We start from the raw sequence: 19,741 nt of genomic DNA, 5'->3' as shown, positions 1-19,741 counted from the left end.
CATATCTATTAGCAGTTACTAATATAGTTGTCTATTTCTGTGAATTTGCCTGTTCTGGATCATATAAATGAAATATGTGGTCTTTTGTGTCTGGCTTCTTTCACTTAGTATAATGTTGTCACAGTTCATCCATGTTGTAGCACACACAAGTATTTCATTCATTTTTACAGGTAGATAATATTCTATTGTACGAATATACCACATTTCATTTATCTATCCATCCATCGATGGACATTTGGGTTGTTTCCACTTTGGGGCATTAGGAATAACGCTGCTGTGAAAAGTTCACACAAGTTTCTATGCAGACATGTTTTTAGTTCTTTTGGGTATGAACTGAGGAGAGAGGTTGCAGGGTCATATGGTAATTCTATTTAACTATGTGAGGAATCATCAAATTATTTTCCACAGTGCATGCATCATTTTACATTCGCACCAGCAAAGTACTGGGGCTCAAATTTCTTCATATCCCAGTCAATACTTGTAACATTCCTTTTTTATCATTATAGCCATCATATAGCACCCATGAAATGGTGTTTCATTGTAGGTTTTGAGACAGGGTCTCACTGTAACCCAGGCTGCAGTACAGTGATGCAATCATAGCTCACTGAAATCTCAAACTCCTGGGCTCGAGCAACTCTGCTGCCTCAGCCTCCCAAGTATGTAGGACTACAGGTGCACACCACTACACCTCATTAATTTTTAAAAGTTTTTGGTAGAGACGGGGTCTCACTATATTGTCCAGGCTGGCCTCCAACTGGCCTCAATCTATCCTCCCACCTCGACCACCCACAAGCACTGGGATTACAGACATGAGTCACTGCACCTGGCCTAACTCCTAGGATGAAAAAAAGAAGAGCTTGGGTATGACCATTAGCTCCCCTAGGATAGCAAATAATAAAGGAGTGGAAAGAAGCAGGTGTTACATCATTTACTCACCACCAAAGGGAAAGACACAACAGTGGAGGGAAAGCATTGCCCCCAAGAGTTAGAAGCAAAGTGTGGGGCAACCAGCACATACTGTCTTCTGAGAATCAACTGTTAAATCCTTGAGAATTTTGCAAACCAGTTGTTAAAGCCACAGTAGCTTGAAATTAGCCAAGGCAGTAGTACTGACAACATGTAAATCAGAAAAAAACTACAAATCAGTGCTTTGTGTTTTGGAAAATAAAGTTGGATCCTTTTTCCATGTGGTAATACTAAAATTCCAGATAGATTCCAGATTTAAATCAAATGCAGAAAACATAAAGTACCCAAAGAAAAGTATAATCAAAGCAAAGGTCTTTCCAATCCACGCGGACCAAATACAAAAACCATAATGGCCTAGGTCAACATGTAACTACATTAAAATACATCATTTATGTCAAAAATAGCACTAAGTGGCAAACTACAAACTAGGGAAATTATTAGCAAAATACATGACTAAGAGAAACTCATCAAGAATTCTTACAAATTAGTAAGAAAAAGACAAACATCAATGGCAAAAGCCTCATCAGGTAAGTCATTTACAAAATACAGATGAGATCAAAATTAACCAAAGTGCTGGTGGCTCATGCCTTTAATACCAGCACTTTGGGAGGCCGAGACAGGTGGATCACTAGAGGTCAGGAGTTCAAGACCAGCCTGGCCAACAAGTTAAAACCCCATCTCTACTAAAAATATAAAAATTAGATGGGAGTTGTGGCACCCACCTGTAATCCCAGCTACTCGGGAGGGTGAGGCAGGAGAATCACTTGAACATGGGAGGCAGAGGTCGTGTTGATATTGCGACACAGCACTCCAGCCTGACTGGAGGTTGCAGTGAGCCGAGATCATGCCACTGCACTCCAGCGAGACTCTGTCTCCAAAAAAAAAAAAAAAGGAAAAGAAAATTTTTAGACATGCCAGGTTTTGCCTGTAAAAATGGCAAAGAGGAGAGAAGGTAGAACACAGCTAATGTTGGGAAGGATATAAATAGTACTATGAAAGACACCTGGCAAAAAGTTTTTTTTTGGCACAAAGTTTTTCTTGGCAACACAACATACACCCTTTGATCTTACACATTTTTTAGTTTATTCTAGAAAAATAAAAATGTATAAAGATCTAGTTAGACTACTGTGGTCAGTAAGAATAGGCTAAATAATTTATAGTAAATCCATTTAATATTATGTATACATTAATGTTGAAATATTTGACATACAAAGATATTCACCATTTAAATTCAAAAAATGGCTTAAGTGGAGAGTAAAAAATCAGGATGAACAAGTAAAATAAAATGTGTACTGAGAGTGGACTGAGAAAGTCTATGAAGACATACAGCAAAGCATGATCAACCTTCTCCTTTTTGCTTACTTATAATCCTACGATGTGTGTATATTACCTGTTTGTTTTTAATAGTTCTTTGACTTAATTTATACAGTTCTATGATCTTATTATCAGTTCCTTGATTTTACCTAAGTCCTAGAGTTCTTAGCTGTTTTTAGTATCCTTTACCTTAAAGCTCTGTCTCCACTAATTTCCTGGCAATTCAGTAATAATTACATTAAGGTAATAACCCTCTGAACCAATTTTATAAACAAATAGATAAAATTTGTATCTTTAGGGAAATTCCAATAGATAATTCCTGCATTTCTACAATGTGCATATATTACCTGTATATTGTTTGTTTTCAATAGTTGTTCATGGAATTTGAAATCAGTAGAAAAATCCTCATTACAAAACAACAGCATTTTAATTTAATTTTCCAAGTGATCATTTCCAGTTGTTTAAATGCACCTGTTCAAATCAAAGTTCATCATTTTGTTTGGAACTTTTGTTTGAGAATCAAATGGTCATGTAAATGAGAAAGCAAATAAGCATATAATGACAGAAAAGCAAGTGGCAAAATAACCACAATCTTTGTTCCACTGGCTACTGCAGTACAATAAATAAAATGACAGTTAACCAAAAACACCTTTATTTTCGTCTTCAAAGAAGAAGCTCTTTTCTTCTTTTTCCAGGATAATCATGATTAACTTACAAAAATGTGTACACATCTTCAAAGCACTTCCCTTTAACGGGAAACTTAGCTTTATGGGATTTAAACATTAGAAGGTGGGAAAAAAAAAAATTCCATTTTCTTGTCATTAAAAGACAAAACAGAATCTAGCTAAGTCAAGGAAACTCATTCACACTTCAGGTCCTTCTCCTCCAGGAACCAGCTGCATAAAGAGGAAAAAGAGTTTATTAGTAACACAACAACCATGTCATCTAAAAATCCCTTGCTCTTCCTTAAGCCACCTTTGCCTGTCCCCTGCGCTCCACATTCCCATTTTCTCCAGATTGTCAATATCTATTCACAATTTCCAACATCATCAATTAATACTTACTATCTCAACAGCGATTAAAAATTCCAAGCAAACTAACCTTTAGACCCAATGCCTCTTCAATAGCTGAGTTTTAGGGCCCTGACCACAGAGAACACCCTTCCCATCTTACGCACCACTGGGCCATGATCATTTAGTTAAGCAAGCAACATTAAGGTTAGTTCTATAATCACTGCCCCAGAAAAATGGGCTTCCATCTAAACAAAACAGTTTCAATGTGTCTTACCATTGTTATATTATTTCCATTTAGCAAAATCTGATCTAATTTAGTAATCCTTCTTCCTTCTGGTGTGATTTCACTAAATGAATAGATAAAATACAATCAGGATAAACAGTGAAAATCAAAGCCAACATTTTGGAAATACTTTCCCTCCCTAAAAAGGTGATCCTTGTATACAAATTACTCTGAGGTTGGGCAATTATATCGACAATTTTCAGTTACAAAGGTTATCCAGTAGGTAATGTAACCTTCATTAAAAGCAACAGAATGAACTCACTGACCTAAGATCCACATCTGTCAGACAGAGCTTCATAAAAAGAAGCCACAGCTTGCCCAGGAAATCAAATATGAAATGAAATGTTTTTTGGGTTTTTTTTTTTTAAGAGACAGGGTCTTGCTCTATTGCCCAGGCTGAGTACAGTGGTACAATCATAGCTCACTGCAGCCTAGAACTCCTGGTTCACGGGATCCTCACCCTCCAGAGCAGCTAGGACTACAGCTGCCCCCCACCATACCCAGCTAATTTTTAAATTTTTTATAGAGACAGGCGTCTCCCTTTGTTGGCCAGGCTGGTCTCAAACTCCCAGGCTCAATCCTCCTCATTTGGCCTTCCAAAATGCTGGGATTACAGGGGTGAGCCACCATGTCCAGTCTAAATGCTCTTACTATCAGTTCCTTGATTTGACCTGAACCCTAAAATTCCTAGCTCTTTTTTTTATCTTCTACCTTAAAACTGTGTCTCCACTAATTGTCTAGGAGTTTACTAATAATTAAATTAAGGTAATAACACTGATCCAATTTTACAAGCAAACAGATAAAACTTCTATCTTTAAGGTTATTCCACCAACAGGTTATGTTTTCTCATAAATAATTTTACTCAAAAGTAGTAAAACTGTCTTTAATTAAGAAGAGATTCCCCCTCAATTCTTTAACACTACTCACAACTCAGTGACATCTTCCAGTACCATATCTGAAATTTGGTGTTAAGAAAACAAATAGAGAATTTACTCCAGCTTCTGCCTTTGTTCAGCTTTTCTTTTCTTTTCTTTTGAGACAAAGTCTCGCTGTGTTATCCCAGCTTAAGTGCAGTGGTACACTCACACCTCACTGCAGCCTCCACCTTTTGGGCTTAAAGGATCCTTCTGCCTCGGTCCCAGAGATTAGCTGGGCCCACAGGTGTACATCACCATGCCCAGCTAATTTTTGTAATGTTTGTGGAGACAGGGTTTCATCATGTTGCCCAGGCTGGTCTCAAACTCCTGGGCTCAAGCGATCCACCCACCTTGCCCTCCCAAAGCGCTGGGATTACAGCTGTAAGCCACTGGGCTCGCTTGTTCAGTTTTAATTATAATGTTTAACACAACGGCTCAAATTCAAAATGTTTGTTGTTGATAGGAACTTTACCGTCTTTCAATACATACCTCTTAAAACATTATCATAAGTTCCCTGAAAATGAACTGATTTTATTATAATAATCACAAATATACTGATTGTCTATAGTTCTTACGTTATTAAATACTTAAGAAAAACCTATACCACCACCACCACCTTTTAAAAGGATACTGACAAAGTCATCAAATCCTAGAAGAGTACCAACAATTTCCTTATCACTCTTCATCACAATGTGAATTCTTGATCCTATACATTTGTCCACAAGCTCTAAGGAGGGAAAAAATATTATTTTACCATTCATTATTTCAACAAATATTTGAGTGCCTACTGGCACTCTTACTTGCATATAGTGAAAGAAAAACCAGGAAAAACATTCATTCAATAACTTTAGGTCTTATAATACAAATCTCAGTTTAAGCACAGCATCTGGCGCGTAATGAGGATTCCAAAAGAGTCTGTGGCATGAAGGAATGAAAACTTTTCAATCACGGCCACGACCACTAGTTCAATCACTCTTCACCAGCTACAAAAACATAAGAGGAGATAGGTATAATTATATTCACCGGAAACTCTCCTGTCACTGCTTCCCTCCCCCAACTCTGTCTATCCTCTGTGCTCTGACGGCAGCTTGAACATCTCTTTAGCCAGCCTAGCATTATGTAGCAGGATGTCTACTTGTCCAGTATTCTCTCCTCCACTGGCTTGTGTGCTATTTGAAGGCAATGGCTATGGTTTAAGTTTATCGTTGAAAAATGCCCAGGCACGGTATCTCGTGTATAGATACTGCTACTACTTATTGAATGAATAAATAACAAACAGAGCTAGTTTCCAGATTCCTCATTTAAGGCTCATTCCGGACCCGGGTGTTAGTGTCAACCATATACATAACATGGTCTATCTAATCTGGGGATCTCAAAAGCCAGGTTGAGAAATTGGCCTACTACCTATCACACTGCAGAGGCGGGCTCACAACAAAGGAGGCCGACAACACGTTCACTAAATGTGGACCTTCTCCAGTGACGGTCTGCTTTGAGGAGTCAGAAATCCTTGCCCGGAGGAGCCCGACCACGTTAAAGAGCAGGGGCGGCCTGCTGCCTTGAAGACTTGGAGCCGAGAGTCGAACCGCATTTGGTCCTATACATTTCCCCACACTCGGCCAGGGCCTGCCTCGGAACAGCCCCTCGGCCCCTAATCCTGAACTTCAGCTCCCGGTTCCTGCTCCCCAAAGGACGGCGATTACCTAACGGCAGCAGCTGCGACGGGTTGGTAGTAGCGTTAGCCGCCATGGCTACGCCGGAAGTGGCCTGCCTTCATCGACGGTGGGACGACTTTGAAAAGCGCGCTTCCGCTTTTTGCGCAGCCCATACAGGCTCGACCAATCTGAGGCCGAGCGTGCGATCTAGTCTATCGCGTGGATCGCGTTCACTGCCTTTTTTCCCAAGCAAGTGAGATCCGGTGAAATATTTCCTGCTCACTGGACATTGTACCATCTCGGCAGATACCCATTCTGCCCTCGAAGTTTTGGAGAGACGTTGAAGATATTTTGCCTTGTGAATAAATTGTTCCTGTAACCTTTGAGTCGTCTTCCCCCGTAAAGTTGCATTTCCTCTCAAGCCAGAATCTTCAAACCAGTATAAATCAATTCGTATTTCCTGCCATCAATTAACTGTTACATTTTTCGTCACAACTACTGATTAAAGAATCTATTGTTACTTTTTAAAGTCCAGTGGATTGAAAGTCTGCAACTAGCCTTTTTAAAAAACTTTTCTTTAGTGGGGATTTAAAATACGTTTTTTAAACTTTTTACTACTTTAATTCATCGTTCTTCTCTTTTTATGTCTGGTAGTTTTATTTATTATAGGCTTTTAAATTCAGTTTCTTCAACAATTCTTGTCTAACAGGCGACCACCAGATGTCACTCTAAATTATTCCAGAAGTAGAAAATCATGCTTTCCACTTCTGTTTGAAAACAGCAAATTATCGGCCCTAGTCTGTTTTATATTTGTATCCTAGGAAGTTAAAGCTAAACAGTCTAGGTCAGGCGCAGTGGTCACGACTGTAATCCCAGCACTCAGGGAGGCGGAGGCGGGCAGATCACCTGAGGTCAGGAGTTCGAGACCAGCCTGACCAACATGGGTGAAACCCCGTCTCTACTAAAAATACAAAAATTAGCTGGATGTGGTGGCGTGTGCCTGTAGTCCCAGCTACTCGGGAGGCAGAGGCAGGAGAATTGCTTGAACCCGAGAGACAGAGGTTGCAGTGAGCCTAGATCATGCCACTGCACTCAAGCCTGGGCAACAAGAACGAAACTCTTGTCTCAAAAAAAAAAGCTAAGCAAGAAATTCATCATTCTTCACAGACTGAGTTCCTCAAGGCTGAGAATTATGGGAAGCAGTAGTTTACATGATTAAATTTCGTTTTGATTTAAATGACTTTGGTTCAATTACCATGGTCAATTATTTGACAATGGGCAAGTTATTTTAACTTTTTAAGTTTCAATATACCCATTGGGAAAAATGGGGACAATAGTATCTACTCATAAGATTAATGTGAAGATTAATTGAGATAATCTATGAAAAGTGGTCAGCATAGGACATGGCACATAGTAAGCCCTTTTAAACGTGAGCTGTTATTACTTATCCTTGTTTCCTAATACATGATGTCTGGCTCAGAGTGAAGCTACATAAAGCTGGCATTGCTAGCTGGTTTTGCATTCATCTTATTTTTATAACCAGACATAAGCCACTTTAAGGAAGCAATTTCTTATTTTATACACTGTGCACACATTTTCAGGCATACTGTAGGGTCTAATGAATATTCTTTAAATTGACTCTCACTATTTCATTCACACCCGTCAACATTCTCCTTACTCTTCATAAGATTTTAAACACAAAGTAATGTCAAATTTGTTTGTGACGCTTCTTTCTTTCTCTTTCTCTTTTTTTACTTCTTTTTGTCCAATCCTCATTTGGTTGAAACCCGCCTCTTTTCCTGGTTTTCCTTTTCTATTCCTATTCCTATTTTATTTTCCTCATACCATACTGATAGTATGGGCCAAATTCAAAACATTGTTGTTACTTGATAGAGTTTTTAAAAATTAGAAAAATAGGCTGGGCACAGTGGCTCACGCCTGTAATCCCAACACTTTGGGGCACCAAGGTGGACGGATCATGAGGTCAAGACATCAAGACCATCCTGGTCAACATGTTGAAACCCCATCTCTACTAAAAATACAAAAATTAGCTGGGCGTGGTGGCACACACCTGTAGTCCCAGGTACTCAGGAGGCTGAGGCAGGAGAGTCGCTTGAAGCCGGGAGATGGAGATTGCAGTGAGCCAATTGTGCCCTGCCACTGCACTCCAGCCTGGCGACAGAGCGAGACTCCATCTCAAAAAAAAAAAAAGAACAGAATAAACATTAGCAATTTTGAATGCCACTAATAAAGAATAATCTCCTTATAATCTGAAAAGGAGCAATATATAGTTCACTTACACAGTAGAGTTAATGGGGATTTCAGGAAGAGAGTGGTATTTTTATTTTATTATTTTCTCTCCTGAGGTGACACTCAAAAAGGAAGAATAGGCCAATTCCAAATGGAGAGTTGTTATGAACTTGAAAATATGTCATAGCTCTATGTCTCAATGATTTTTCTCCTTTTAAGTCTTAAGTAGAAAACGTAAAATAGAATTTATAATTTATCATAAAATACATGTAACTACCAAAGGCTCTTCGATGTATTATATGTTTAGAAAGGCATTTCTAATTTTCTCCCCTGAGTTAAATGAGACATTTTATTATTTTCCCAATAGACAATTGTCCTTGTGGACAATATCTTGTTAATGAATTTATTCTACATTAATACAACTCATTTAAAACGCAATGTAAGGTGTGCATGGTGGCAGGCAACTGTAGCCCCAGCTACTCAGGAGGCTGAGGCAAGAGGATCCCTTGAGCCCAGGAGTTTGAGGCCAGCCTGGGCAACATAGCAACACCCCATCATATTTTAAACTTTATTAACCTCACTCTGTTACCCAGGCAGGAGTACAGTGGTGTGCTCACAGGCTCAAGTGATCCTCCCATCTCAGCCTCCTGAGAAGCCAGTACCACAGGCATGTGCCACCAAGTCCGGCTATTTATTTTTTATTATATTTTGTAGAGATGAGGTCTCATTACATTGCTCAGGTTGGTCTCGAACTCTTGGACTCAAGTGATCTACCCGCCTTGGCCTCCCAAAGTGCTGAGATTACAGGTGTGAGCGGCTGGGCCCCACTTATATTCTAAACTCTTAAGTGGCCCAGTCTGTATATTTAGAGACGAAAAAAATTCTGGAAATTCCCTTGTTCACTTTCTCTCTCAATTTTCCCAGTTACTTTTTCTTTCTTTCTTTCTCTCTCTCTCTCTCCCTTTCTTTCTCTTTTTGAGATGGAGTCTCACTCTGTCATCCGGGCTGGAGTGCAGTGTAGTGACCCGATCTCAGATCACTGCTACCTCCACCTCCGGGGTTCAGGCGATTCTCCTGCCTCAGCCTCCCTAGTAGCTGGGATTACAGGCATGCACCACCATGCCCGGCTAATTTTTGTATTTTTAGTAGAGATGGGGTTTCAACCATGTTGCCCAGGCTGGTCTCCAACTTTTGGCCTCAAGTGATCTGCCCGCCTCGGCCTCCCAAAGTACTGGGATTACAGGCATGAGCCACCGTGCCTGGCCCTGTTTTTACATACATCTTTTTTTTTTTTTTTTTTGAAAGGAAGTCTCCCTCTTGTCCCCCAGGCTGGAGTGCAATGGCGCAATCTTGGCTCACTGCAACCTCCGCCTCCCAGGTTCAAGCAATTCTCCTGTCTTAGCCCTCCGAGTAGCTGGGATTACAGGTGCCTGCTACCACGCCCGGCTAATTTTTGTATTTTTTAGTAGAGATAGAGTTTTACCATGTTGGCCAGGCTGGTCTAGAACTCCTGACCTCAGGTGATCCACCCGCCTTGGCCTCTCAAAGTGCTGGGATTATAGGCATGAGCTACCACGCCCGGCCCTTATAGATATCTTTAAAAGGTGTTCAATTAGATGGTAATTTTAGCCATGTCAATTGTGGAAAATATCAAGACAGTTTATATTAAGAAAATATTAATAGTTAACACATCCACAGTTGACATCTCGAAACAGTTAATATATTAAGAAAACAGTTAATATATTCTGCATACAGGGAGCAATATAGTTTTACAGTTTTCTGAGCCAATGCCAATAATTTTGTAATACAGAAATGTATAGCAACATCTTGAAAAATGTCTACAGTATTAGCATTAAAACAGTTCTACTGAATCACAGAAACTAAATTTGATTTAGGAAGCCTACTGTTTTTCTCCGCTATGCTTAGATTAGAACAGAGCTCCTTATTTTTCAAGACCAGAAGTGCAAAATATCATAGTTACTGTAGTAATCTCTAATTCTACTTGAAGCAGACTCCTATCCTTTAGGTTATTTGAAAACTGTCGTAGATAAGACTTGTTAAATCTGCTAGTGTTTCTAGAATGCACTTTAAATTGACATGAGATTCACTGCTTTAAAAAAAAAATTGCAGTACAGTCAGTAATTAAAAAACCCTGGTGACAACAGAACCCATATATTTTGTATTGACCTTCCTTCCTCCCACTCCACCAAAGCAGAAGCTAAAAACCTACAACCTACACATATCAACCTGCTTCTCCGCTGCTCATAACCATTTTTCAGGTGCAGAAGGAAGGGGTTGTGGGGGCTGGGCTTCATGTGGGGCAGGTGGGAGGAGTTGCAAAGGAGTCAGGTTGAGAGGCTTGGACTCTGCTTTCAAGGTAATAGGCTCAGAGTACTAAACCCAAAAAGAGATGGAATGAAAATAATATTCTTTTAAAATCGCAGGACTAGAATAACCATTTTACAGGTATCCAAGTAAACTTCCTTTATTGTCAAGGATATTCGGTTTCAGGTTTTAAATGCGTCTCAGATTGCTACACATAATATTTAAATGAAGGGGAAAAAAGCTCTAGAAACAAACAAACAAGAATTCTCGGGTAAGCAAGTAATTTAAAGGCTGAATACACAGATACGCAACCTCACCAGTATGCTCCATGTTATTACATATTTGAGAATAAGGACGGAGGCCACAGAGGCAAAGGTAAGGAGGTGAAGGAATCGGACACTCGGAGAGTGAATCGAAAAGATGCCAAAAAGCAAGGAAAACAGAAAAGAAGAGGGAAGGGGGAAAACTCTAAGGAGGAAAAAGAGAAGGCAAAAGAGAAGGAAGTGCTTTGAGATTGAATCCAGGAGGAAAAAGCAGGTGTGCCACGCCGCACCTCCAGGTCCCGCGGACACTACGGGCTCCGCAGGCCCAGCCGCCCAGGTCACGTAAGCCCCACCCCGCCGCTCCACGTCAAGGCCCCCTCCGGTCCCCTCCCCGACCCCCCGAACCCCCGCCCCCGTCCAGTCGATCGCTTTTTTCCTAGCCCCACCCCGCTCCCCCAGGCTCCACCTCGGTCTCTCAGAACGCCCCCCGTCAGGGCCCTCCCGGCCTTGCCCCGCCCCGCCTCGCCGGCGGCTGCCGCCGCGTCAGGTGACAGCCCGGAAGCTGCGGAAGCGGATGAGAGAAGGGAGTCCGCGGCCCTGGGGGCGGGAGCTGCTCTCCCTCCACAGATCTCCCGGTGCGGCCCTCATGTGCTGCGCTCGCTGACACTCGAAATCCGCGGCTCTCCGCACACGGTGGGATTGTCAGACCCGCTGCCCTTGGCGGTCGAAGTCGTAGTGTGGGCCCGCGGCGGCCGCCCATGGAGAAGGCCAGGAGAGGCGGGGATGGCGCCCCCCGGGGACCCGTACTGCACATCGTGGTTGTTGGCTTTCACCATAAGAAGGGCTGCCAGGTGAGGAAAGGGCCCGCCCCCGCCCCCGGCCGTTCGGGCGTTCGCCCTTCCCGGCGCCCCCTGCCCTTCTGTGTGCCCAGCTCGCGTCGTGGAGTCCTCCCCACAGCACCCGCGACCCTTCGCCTCTAAACCTGACTCCTTTGCAACTCCTCCCATCCGCCCCACATGAAGCCCAGCCCCCACAACCCCTTCCTTCTGCACCTGAAAAATGGTTATGAGCAGCGGAGGCGCAGATTGGTATGTGTAGGTTGTAGGATTTTAGCTTCTGCTTTGGTGGAGTGGGAGGAAGGAATCGAAGACCGGCCCCACTCTCTTGCCCGTCCATCATTGTCTCCACTGGCTTTCTGGGTGTCCACCTATAATGGGAGTCTAGAAAAATTCAGTGCTTGGACTCTGCTTTCAAGGTAATAGGCTCAGTGGGCTTGCATACTAATACTTCAGGTAGCTTGCGCACCTGCAGCCTCTGTAGAAAAATCAGCTTCCTTTGTTTATCTGATGGAAGCCTTGGAATCTGTCGTGTTAAGTACGGTTGTCGATTAACCCTGCTTCCCCCTTCCCACTGGTCCTTAGTTTTGCTATTTCATCTCCGGATTTTACCTTTTGGTGAGAGATTAATCTCTCCAGATCAACCGCAATAAGAGAAAGCGTATTACCGACCAAACCGTTCAAATATAAAGGCGTTTTTCAGCAGCCTCACTGAATCTTTAATCCATCATCTGAAATGGAATATTTGCGATCTGTATATTGAAGGCAAGAGAACAAAATAGAAACAGGATTATCTAATGAGCAAGCAAACACTGGAAGGGAATGATGTCATAATGTGCTAGTGAACAGTAAATTGAAATGCTTTTTTGAAGTATTAAAAATAGTAATGGCCACCACTAGCTCATGAAGCGTTTAGTTTCTTGCATTCCGCAGGAAATGCAACATTTTAGAAGACGTATTGGCAAAAATTAAGTTCTCTAGGGAATAACAGAAAAGTGATGGGAGTGAAAAAACTGTGTTTGTGCGTAATTTTGAAATATATCCTCACACCTGTAGTGGCAGCACTTTTAGAGACTGATATGAAAGGATCACTTGAGCTCAGGAGTTTGAGACCAGCCTGGGTAACAAAGGGAAACTGTCTCCACAAAAAATTTTAAAAATTAGCTGCATGTGATAGCGCACTTGTAGTCCCAGCTAGTCGGGAGGCTAAGTTGGGAAGATCTCTTGAGCCCAGGAGGCTGAGGCTACAGTGGCCCTTGATTCCACCAGTGCACTCCCGCCTGGATGAGAGAGCAAGACCCTGTCTCAAAAGAAAATTTTGGCGCCGGGTGCGGTGGCTCAATTCTGTAATCCCAGCACTTTGGGAGGCCGAGGCGAGTGGATCACCTGAGGTCAGGAGTTCGAGACCAGCCTGGACAACATGGTGAAACCCCCGCCTCTACTGAAAATACAAAATTAGTTGCACGTGGTGGCACATGCCTGTAATCCCAGCTACTTGGGAGGCTGAGACACGAGAATCGCTTGAACCCGGGAGGCAGAGGTTGCTGTGAGCCTTGCACTCCAGCCTGGGCAACAAGAGCGAAAAAAAAAAGTTTTGAAAATTGTGTATTACGTGCATAAGTCTTATAATGACTGGTCTAGAATCTGTTCTTTATAACCTGTACATCAGGTGTTTTTAGAGGCTTTAATTAAAGTATGTAAGATTTGCCCCAGGATAGATTAATCAGCTACCTAATTTTCCACGTTACTATTTTACTTCCAGGTGTAAAGGATTAGAGGTGTGTGGCTCATTGAGTTGTGACTCTGACTTCACGTGGTTTTAACTTGTGTGAGGGTACTTAGACTGCTCTTCCAAGTATTCAAAATTCCCGTGGGTCATGTTGACCATCCATTCTTTCTGTGCGCTGAGATTGTGCATAGGGAAAATTCCTATACTTGGTCATAATTTGTAACTTTTAAATACAAGTGACTGAAGTAAAACCTTTGTTTTAAAAGTGATGCCTTTCAACAGTCCGCTTGGTTAAGCATGATAACTTTGTCATTTGACACGGACCTCAAAGTAAAAGCCATCTTCTAATACTGCTGTTGAAGACCCAAAACTAGGCTTGTGGAAAATGTTAATTCATCTTGTTTCTTGCACTTTTCCACCTTTGAAGTCCTCAAATGTATTTTAATTCTTCCCCCACTCCCCCGACGGAGTCTCGTTCTGTCACCCCAGATGGAGTGCAGTGCAGTTGCAGGATCTCCTGCAACTTTAACCTCCTGGGTTCCAGTGATTCTGCTGCCTTAGCCTCCTGAGTAACTGGGATTACAGGCATGCACCACCATACCCGGCTTATTTTTTATATTTTTGGTAGAGACGGGGTTTCATCAAGTTGACCAGGCTGGTCTAGAACTCCTGACCTCAAGTGATCCGCCTGCCTTGGCCTCCCAAAGTGCTGGGATTACAGGCATCAGACTTGAGCCACCGTGCCCGGCCTCAGTTGTATTTTAAATGAAAAATCTTTCATTGGAATTTAAATGAACATCTGTTACCTTTATCATTTGTTCTTTTTTTTCACTTTTATTTGGGTAACTTGTGGAAGTGAATTATTCTGTAGATAGCGTGTTAGCCTCTCGATGTCATTTTTCTAGTTTACTGATATACTTAACATTTAGAACATTTTAAGTGATTTTTTGAGTTCTACCATGACATTTAAAGTCGTTTCAAAATATTTACTCATTTCAACTTTTTACTGAATTGTTTAAAATTTAATATTTAACAAGGGATAATAATTAACAAGGGATAATTTAACATTTAACAAGGGATAATAAGTGTGGCCGGGCGCGGTGGTTCACGCCTGTAATCTTTGGGAGGCTCAAGTGAGGCGGATTATTTGAGCTCAGGAGTTTGAGACCAGCCTAGGCAATATAGCGGAACCCCATCTCCCCTAAAAATATAAACATTAGCTGGACGTGGTGGCGTTTGCCTGTAATCCCAGCTACTCAGGAGGCTGAGGCGGGAGATTTGCTTGAATCTGGGAGGCGGAGGTTGCGGTGAGCCAAGATCTCCCTACTGCACTCCAACCTGGGTGACAGTGAGACCCTGTCTCAAACAAAACAAACAAAAATTTATCTGACATTAGACCCTTTGGCATGAAATAATTTATGAATACCTTCTCTGTAGTAAATTGGCTTGTTGTAGATTGTGTATTCCAGAGTTTTGTTTGTTCCAATATATAAAGTATATTTGTCGAACTACCATAATTTTTTGCTAAGTAGCGTCAAATGTATATCACATTAACTCACTAACTCTTATGGTTTTTTTCACAAACAGGATAGAACTTTTTTAACTACTCAAGTTAAAAGGGAATAGGTTATTTTCCAAAGAGATGTCATAAAAAGTTAAAATAAATTTTTGACCACTTTTCTGATAGTTTGTTTTGTATACATAGCTAGCAGTTTTGTCTTAAATAAACTGGATTTACCAAACTCTATTTCTAATACAAAAAAAGAGGAGTAACAATTTTTTTTTTTTAATTATACTCTAAGTTCTGGGATACATGGGCAGAACATTCAGGTTTGTTACATAGGTATACATGTGTCATGGTGGTTTGCTGCATAACCAGTCGTCTAGATTTTAAGCCCCGTATCCATTAGGTATTTGTCCTAATGCTCTCCCTCCCTTTGCCCCCCATCCCCCAACAGGTGCCAGTCTGTGATGTTCCCCTCCCTGTGTCTGTGTGTTCTCATTGTTCAGCTCCCACTTATGAGTGAGAACATGTGGTGTTTGGTTTTCTGTTCCTGTGTTTGCTGAGAATGATAGTTTCCAGCTTCATCCATGTCTCTGCAAAGGACATGAACTCATTCTTTTTCGTGGCTGCATAGTATTCCATGGTGTGTATGTACCACATTTTCTTTATCCAGTCTATCATTGATGACCATTTGGGTTGGTTCCAAGTCTTTGCTATTGTGAATAGTGCTGCAATAAACATACGTGTGCATGTGTCTTTATAGTAGAATGATGTATAATCCTTTGGGTATATACCCAGTAATGGGATTGCTGGGTCAAATGATATTTCTGGTTCTAGATCCTTGAGGAATCGCCACACTGTCTTCCACAATGGATGGACTAATTTACACTTCCACCAACAGTGTAAAAGTGTTCCTATTTCTCCACATCCTCTCCAGCATCTGTTGTTTCCTGACATTTTAACGATCACCATTCTAACTGGCATGAGATGGTATCTGATGGTTTTGATTTGCATTTCTCTAATGACCAGTGATGATGAGCTTTTTTCCATATATTTGTTGGCCGCATAGATACCTTCTTTTGAGAAGTGTCTGTTCATATCCTTTGCCCACTTTTTGATGGGGTTGTTTGTTTTTTTTCTTGTAAATTTATTTAAGTTCCTTGTAGAGTCTGGATATTAGACCTTTGTCAGATGGGTAGATTGCAAAAATTTTCTCCCATTCTATAGGTTGCCTGTTCACTCTAATGCTAGTTTCTTTGGCTGTACAGAAGCTGTTTAGTTTAATTAGATCTCATTTGTCAATTTTGGCTTTTGTTGCAATTACTTTTGGTGTTTTAGTCATGAAGTTTTGCCCATGCCTATATCCTGAATGGTATTGCCTAGGTTTTCTTCTAGGGTTTTTATGGTTTTAGGTCTTAGTTTAAGTCTTTAATCCATCCTCTGTTAATTTTTGTATAAGGTGTAAAGAAGGGGTCTAGTTAAAGTTTTCTGCATATGGCTTGCCTGTTTTCCCAGCAACACTTATTAAATAGAGAATCCTTTCCCCGTTGCTTATTTTTGTCAAGTTTGTCAAAGAGCAGATGGCTGTAGATGTGTGGTGTTATTTCTGAGACCTCTGTTCTGTCCCATTGGTCTATATGTCTAAAAAGCAGAAGTATAAAAGAGCTAGAACTAATCTTAACACTATTCCACCAGTGAAGAAAGCAACCAGCAGCAGTGTAGAGAATGGCAGATTTTCCCATCAGTGTGAGTGAACTAGTCACAAAGTCTCCATGGGGTAGCAGAATGTTGCATTGCAAATTTAGAAATGGGTCGATATTAGGGGGATTGTTTATGTTGGGGTGTTACAACTATACTAAAGCCCTGAGTGATTCAGGTTTTGGTGACAGATGACTCACTGTCAAGCCTTTTTTGGCACCTGCTATTAATGAAATCCTGTGGTGACAATAATGAAACATTTGAGAGGGTTTGTTTGATTCTTGTTGAAATAAGTAGTTCTTTGGAACCAGAAAGAAAACTGAAGGGTTAGCAGTTAAGGAAGAATAACCTTTTAAGATTCTTTTTAGCTGCTAGTTTTACAGAAACTTTGTGGTGAAACAAGATTGCATTTTCTGGCCCTTCACTGCACTTTTATTTCTTCAACTTTAATATTTTGGTAGACAGTTTTTCCTGATTTTGGCCATGCTTTTTGTATGTGGTGAAATTATGAAAATCTCTGACCTAGCAGGGCTGCAGCAGTGACGGAACAATGGAATAGTTTTCATTCAGGCTTTGGCATTGTGACTAAGTGGAGTGGGTGTCAACTTGTGTACCTAAACTTAGAAATAAAAATATCAAGAAGATTCCTTCGTTCTCTTATGGGTCCTCCCAGCTAGCAAGAATGTGCCTAATTCCTTTCTTTGGCTTAAACCTTTGATCCCTAGTAAAATACTTATACACCATGAGTAATCGTCTACTTCATGTCATTGATATGATTCAGATCCTTTGCTAAACGCAGATTTTTGCTAAAGGGAAGGCTGCAGAAGGGCCCTAATCTACTAGGGATGGACAACAGGAAGATGCAAACACATAGGGAGAAGAGTCTACTTACCTACTTAATTTTAAGACTGCTCTGATTTTATATGGATTAAGAACTCAGGTTCTCCCTAAGATATTTTTAGAGGATGTTATCTAAGCTGACGTTTTTGGCGGTTTTTAAATCATATTTCAGTATTTTTGAAAATAACATTTATGATAAATTATATGTACTGGCCAGGTGCAGTGGCTCATGCCTGTAATCCCAGCACTTTGGGAGGCCAAGATGGGAAGATTGCTTGAGCCCAGGAGTTCGAGACCAGCCTGGGCAACATAGGGAGACCTCATCTTTGCCAAAAAGTAAAAAAAAAAATAGCCAGGTTTGGTGGTGCATGCCTGTAGTCCCAGCTACTTGGGAGGCTGAAGCAGGAGTATCACTTGAGCCCAGGAGGTCGAAGCTGCAGTGAGCTGAGATGGCACCAGTGCACTCCAGCCTGGGTGACAGTAAAACCCTTTCTCCAAAAAAAAAAAAGAAAAAAGAAAAGGTATCAAACCATAATCATGTTTCATGGCCTACCTTTTTCATGTGAAATATACCATTGATATTTTTCTATATTAGTAAATAATTGAATTATGTTTTAAAATTGCTAAATAGTATTTTGTAGAAATACTGTTATTTATTTAACTGATCTCCTTTTTAGATACTTAGGTGGCATTCTAATTTTTCACTATTTTGAATAGTGCTGCAAAGAACATCCTTGTGGCTTTTTGTACCTTTTCTCATAAGTATAGACACTTCATTGTAACCATTTTTCTTGTGAAGGTTTTATTAAAATGGATTTTGAAACAGAACTTACTGAACACAGTTTAAGTTAGTCTGGGTGACTCTTCAGAGCAAATGTCACTCATACTGTGGCATTCTCCGTTTAACATAGAGTTATTTGCACATGGCTCTGACTTCGTCGGGCCCTAGCCGGCCAGAGAGATGACAGAGATGTTAGTAATTACTTCCCAATGTCAGTACTATCCATAGTGATGGTGGTGGTTTCAGCTTCCTTTTATTTGATGCTTTTCTTCCATTGATTGGGAGACCATGTCTACTGAATCTGTTGTGTGAAATAAAATGACTCAGTCATGGGTTTTGAAAGGAAACCTACAGCCTTCTTGGTACACTGTCAAGAGCTTTGTAATAGCTGGTTTTGCTGATAGATGTTTTTTTCATTTGTTTCTGGTTCTTGGCAGTTTTGTAGGTAATTAAGTTGTCAGAAGTGTGACTTCTGAATAAACTCTGGGTGTTCATTTAGATTTGAAATATGGGCCAGGTGTGGTGACTCACACCTGTAAATCCCAGCACTTTGGGAGGCTGAGGCAGGTGGATCACTTGAGGCCAGGAGTTCAAGCCCAGCCTGGCCAACATGGTGAAACCCCGTCTCTACTAAAATATATATATATACACACACACACACACACACACACAAATTAGCCAGGCGTGGTGGCACGTGCCTGTAGTCCCAGCTACTCAGGAGGCTGAGGCAGGAGAATCGCTTGAACCTAGGAGGCAGAGGTTGCAGTGAGCCGAGATCTCGCCATTGCACTCCAGCCTGGGTGACACAGCAAGACTGTCTCAAGGAAAAAAACAATAAAACTATATTTGAAATATGGCCCTCTGCACTTGTGCTTTTCATCTCACCACTGTGCTCATTGTCACAAGGTATGCTGTTCATATATGTGCACGTGGCTCCAGGGTTGTTTTTTGTTTGTTTGTTTGTTTGTTTGTTTTTTTGGAGACAGTCTCACTGTGCCTCCCAGGCTGGAGTGCAGTGGCACAATCTTCACTCACTGCATCCTCCACTTCCTGGGTACAAGCAATTCTCCTGCCTCAGCCTCCCGAGTAGCTGGGATTACAGGTGTGCACCACCACGCCTGGCTATGTTTTGTATTTTTAGTAGAGACAGGGTTTCACCCTGTCTGTTGGCCATGGCATTTAATTGAAATGTTAATGAACTTTACCCTGGCAATCTTTTGTACATCAATTCATGTTTAACATTTCAATTTTTTTTCATTTCAATATTGAACTTTCATGGGGCAATAGAGATATTATAATTTCTGGGAGTGCATCACACCCACCAAAGGGAGCCTAACACATTCCTAATATCACCAGTGAAGTCCCATGGG

General features: G+C 41.2%; 2 protein-coding genes across 7 annotated transcripts in view; one reads left to right on the top strand and one right to left on the bottom strand.

Moving 5' to 3' along the window:
- Nucleotides 1–1,242: 1,242 nt before the first annotated feature.
- Nucleotides 1,243–11,301, bottom strand: LSM5 (LSM5 homolog, U6 small nuclear RNA and mRNA degradation associated). 5 transcript variants are annotated; one of them, XM_025379115.1, is made up of 5 exons: nucleotides 11,033–11,301; nucleotides 5,125–5,220; nucleotides 4,504–4,531; nucleotides 3,568–3,640; nucleotides 1,243–3,176 (listed from the first exon to the last, which is right to left on the bottom strand). In XM_025379115.1, exons 2-5 carry the CDS (start codon nucleotides 5,177–5,179, stop codon nucleotides 3,144–3,146), a joined length of 189 nt encoding a protein of 62 aa, XP_025234900.1. In that variant the 5' UTR covers nucleotides 5,180–5,220; nucleotides 11,033–11,301; the 3' UTR covers nucleotides 1,243–3,143. The 5 variants fall into 5 exon arrangements, with proteins under 5 accessions (XP_025234900.1, XP_025234901.1, XP_025234899.1 ...); XM_025379116.1 differs by having other exon boundaries at nucleotides 11,274–11,295; XM_025379114.1 differs by lacking the exon at nucleotides 11,033–11,301 and adding an exon at nucleotides 6,194–6,285.
- A 159-nt stretch (nucleotides 11,302–11,460) lies between these two features.
- AVL9 (AVL9 cell migration associated) overlaps nucleotides 11,461–19,741 on the top strand; it is a 94,631-nt gene continuing 86,350 nt past the window's right edge. Inside the window, exon 1 of one of the 2 annotated variants that reach the window (XM_025379098.1) lies at nucleotides 11,461–11,834. In XM_025379098.1, the coding sequence (XP_025234883.1) occupies nucleotides 11,742–11,834 (93 nt within the window). In that variant the 5' untranslated portion in view covers nucleotides 11,461–11,741. The remainder of the gene's footprint in view (nucleotides 11,835–19,741) is intronic. The other variant, XM_025379099.1, reaches the window with a different exon arrangement.

Source organism: Theropithecus gelada, chromosome 3 (assembly GCF_003255815.1).
Source record: "Theropithecus gelada isolate Dixy chromosome 3, Tgel_1.0, whole genome shotgun sequence".
Classification (NCBI taxonomy): Eukaryota; Metazoa; Chordata; class Mammalia; order Primates; family Cercopithecidae; genus Theropithecus; species Theropithecus gelada.
The sequence above is the reverse complement of the archived record's forward strand: the minus strand, read 5'-3'. Positions and strand labels throughout refer to the sequence as shown.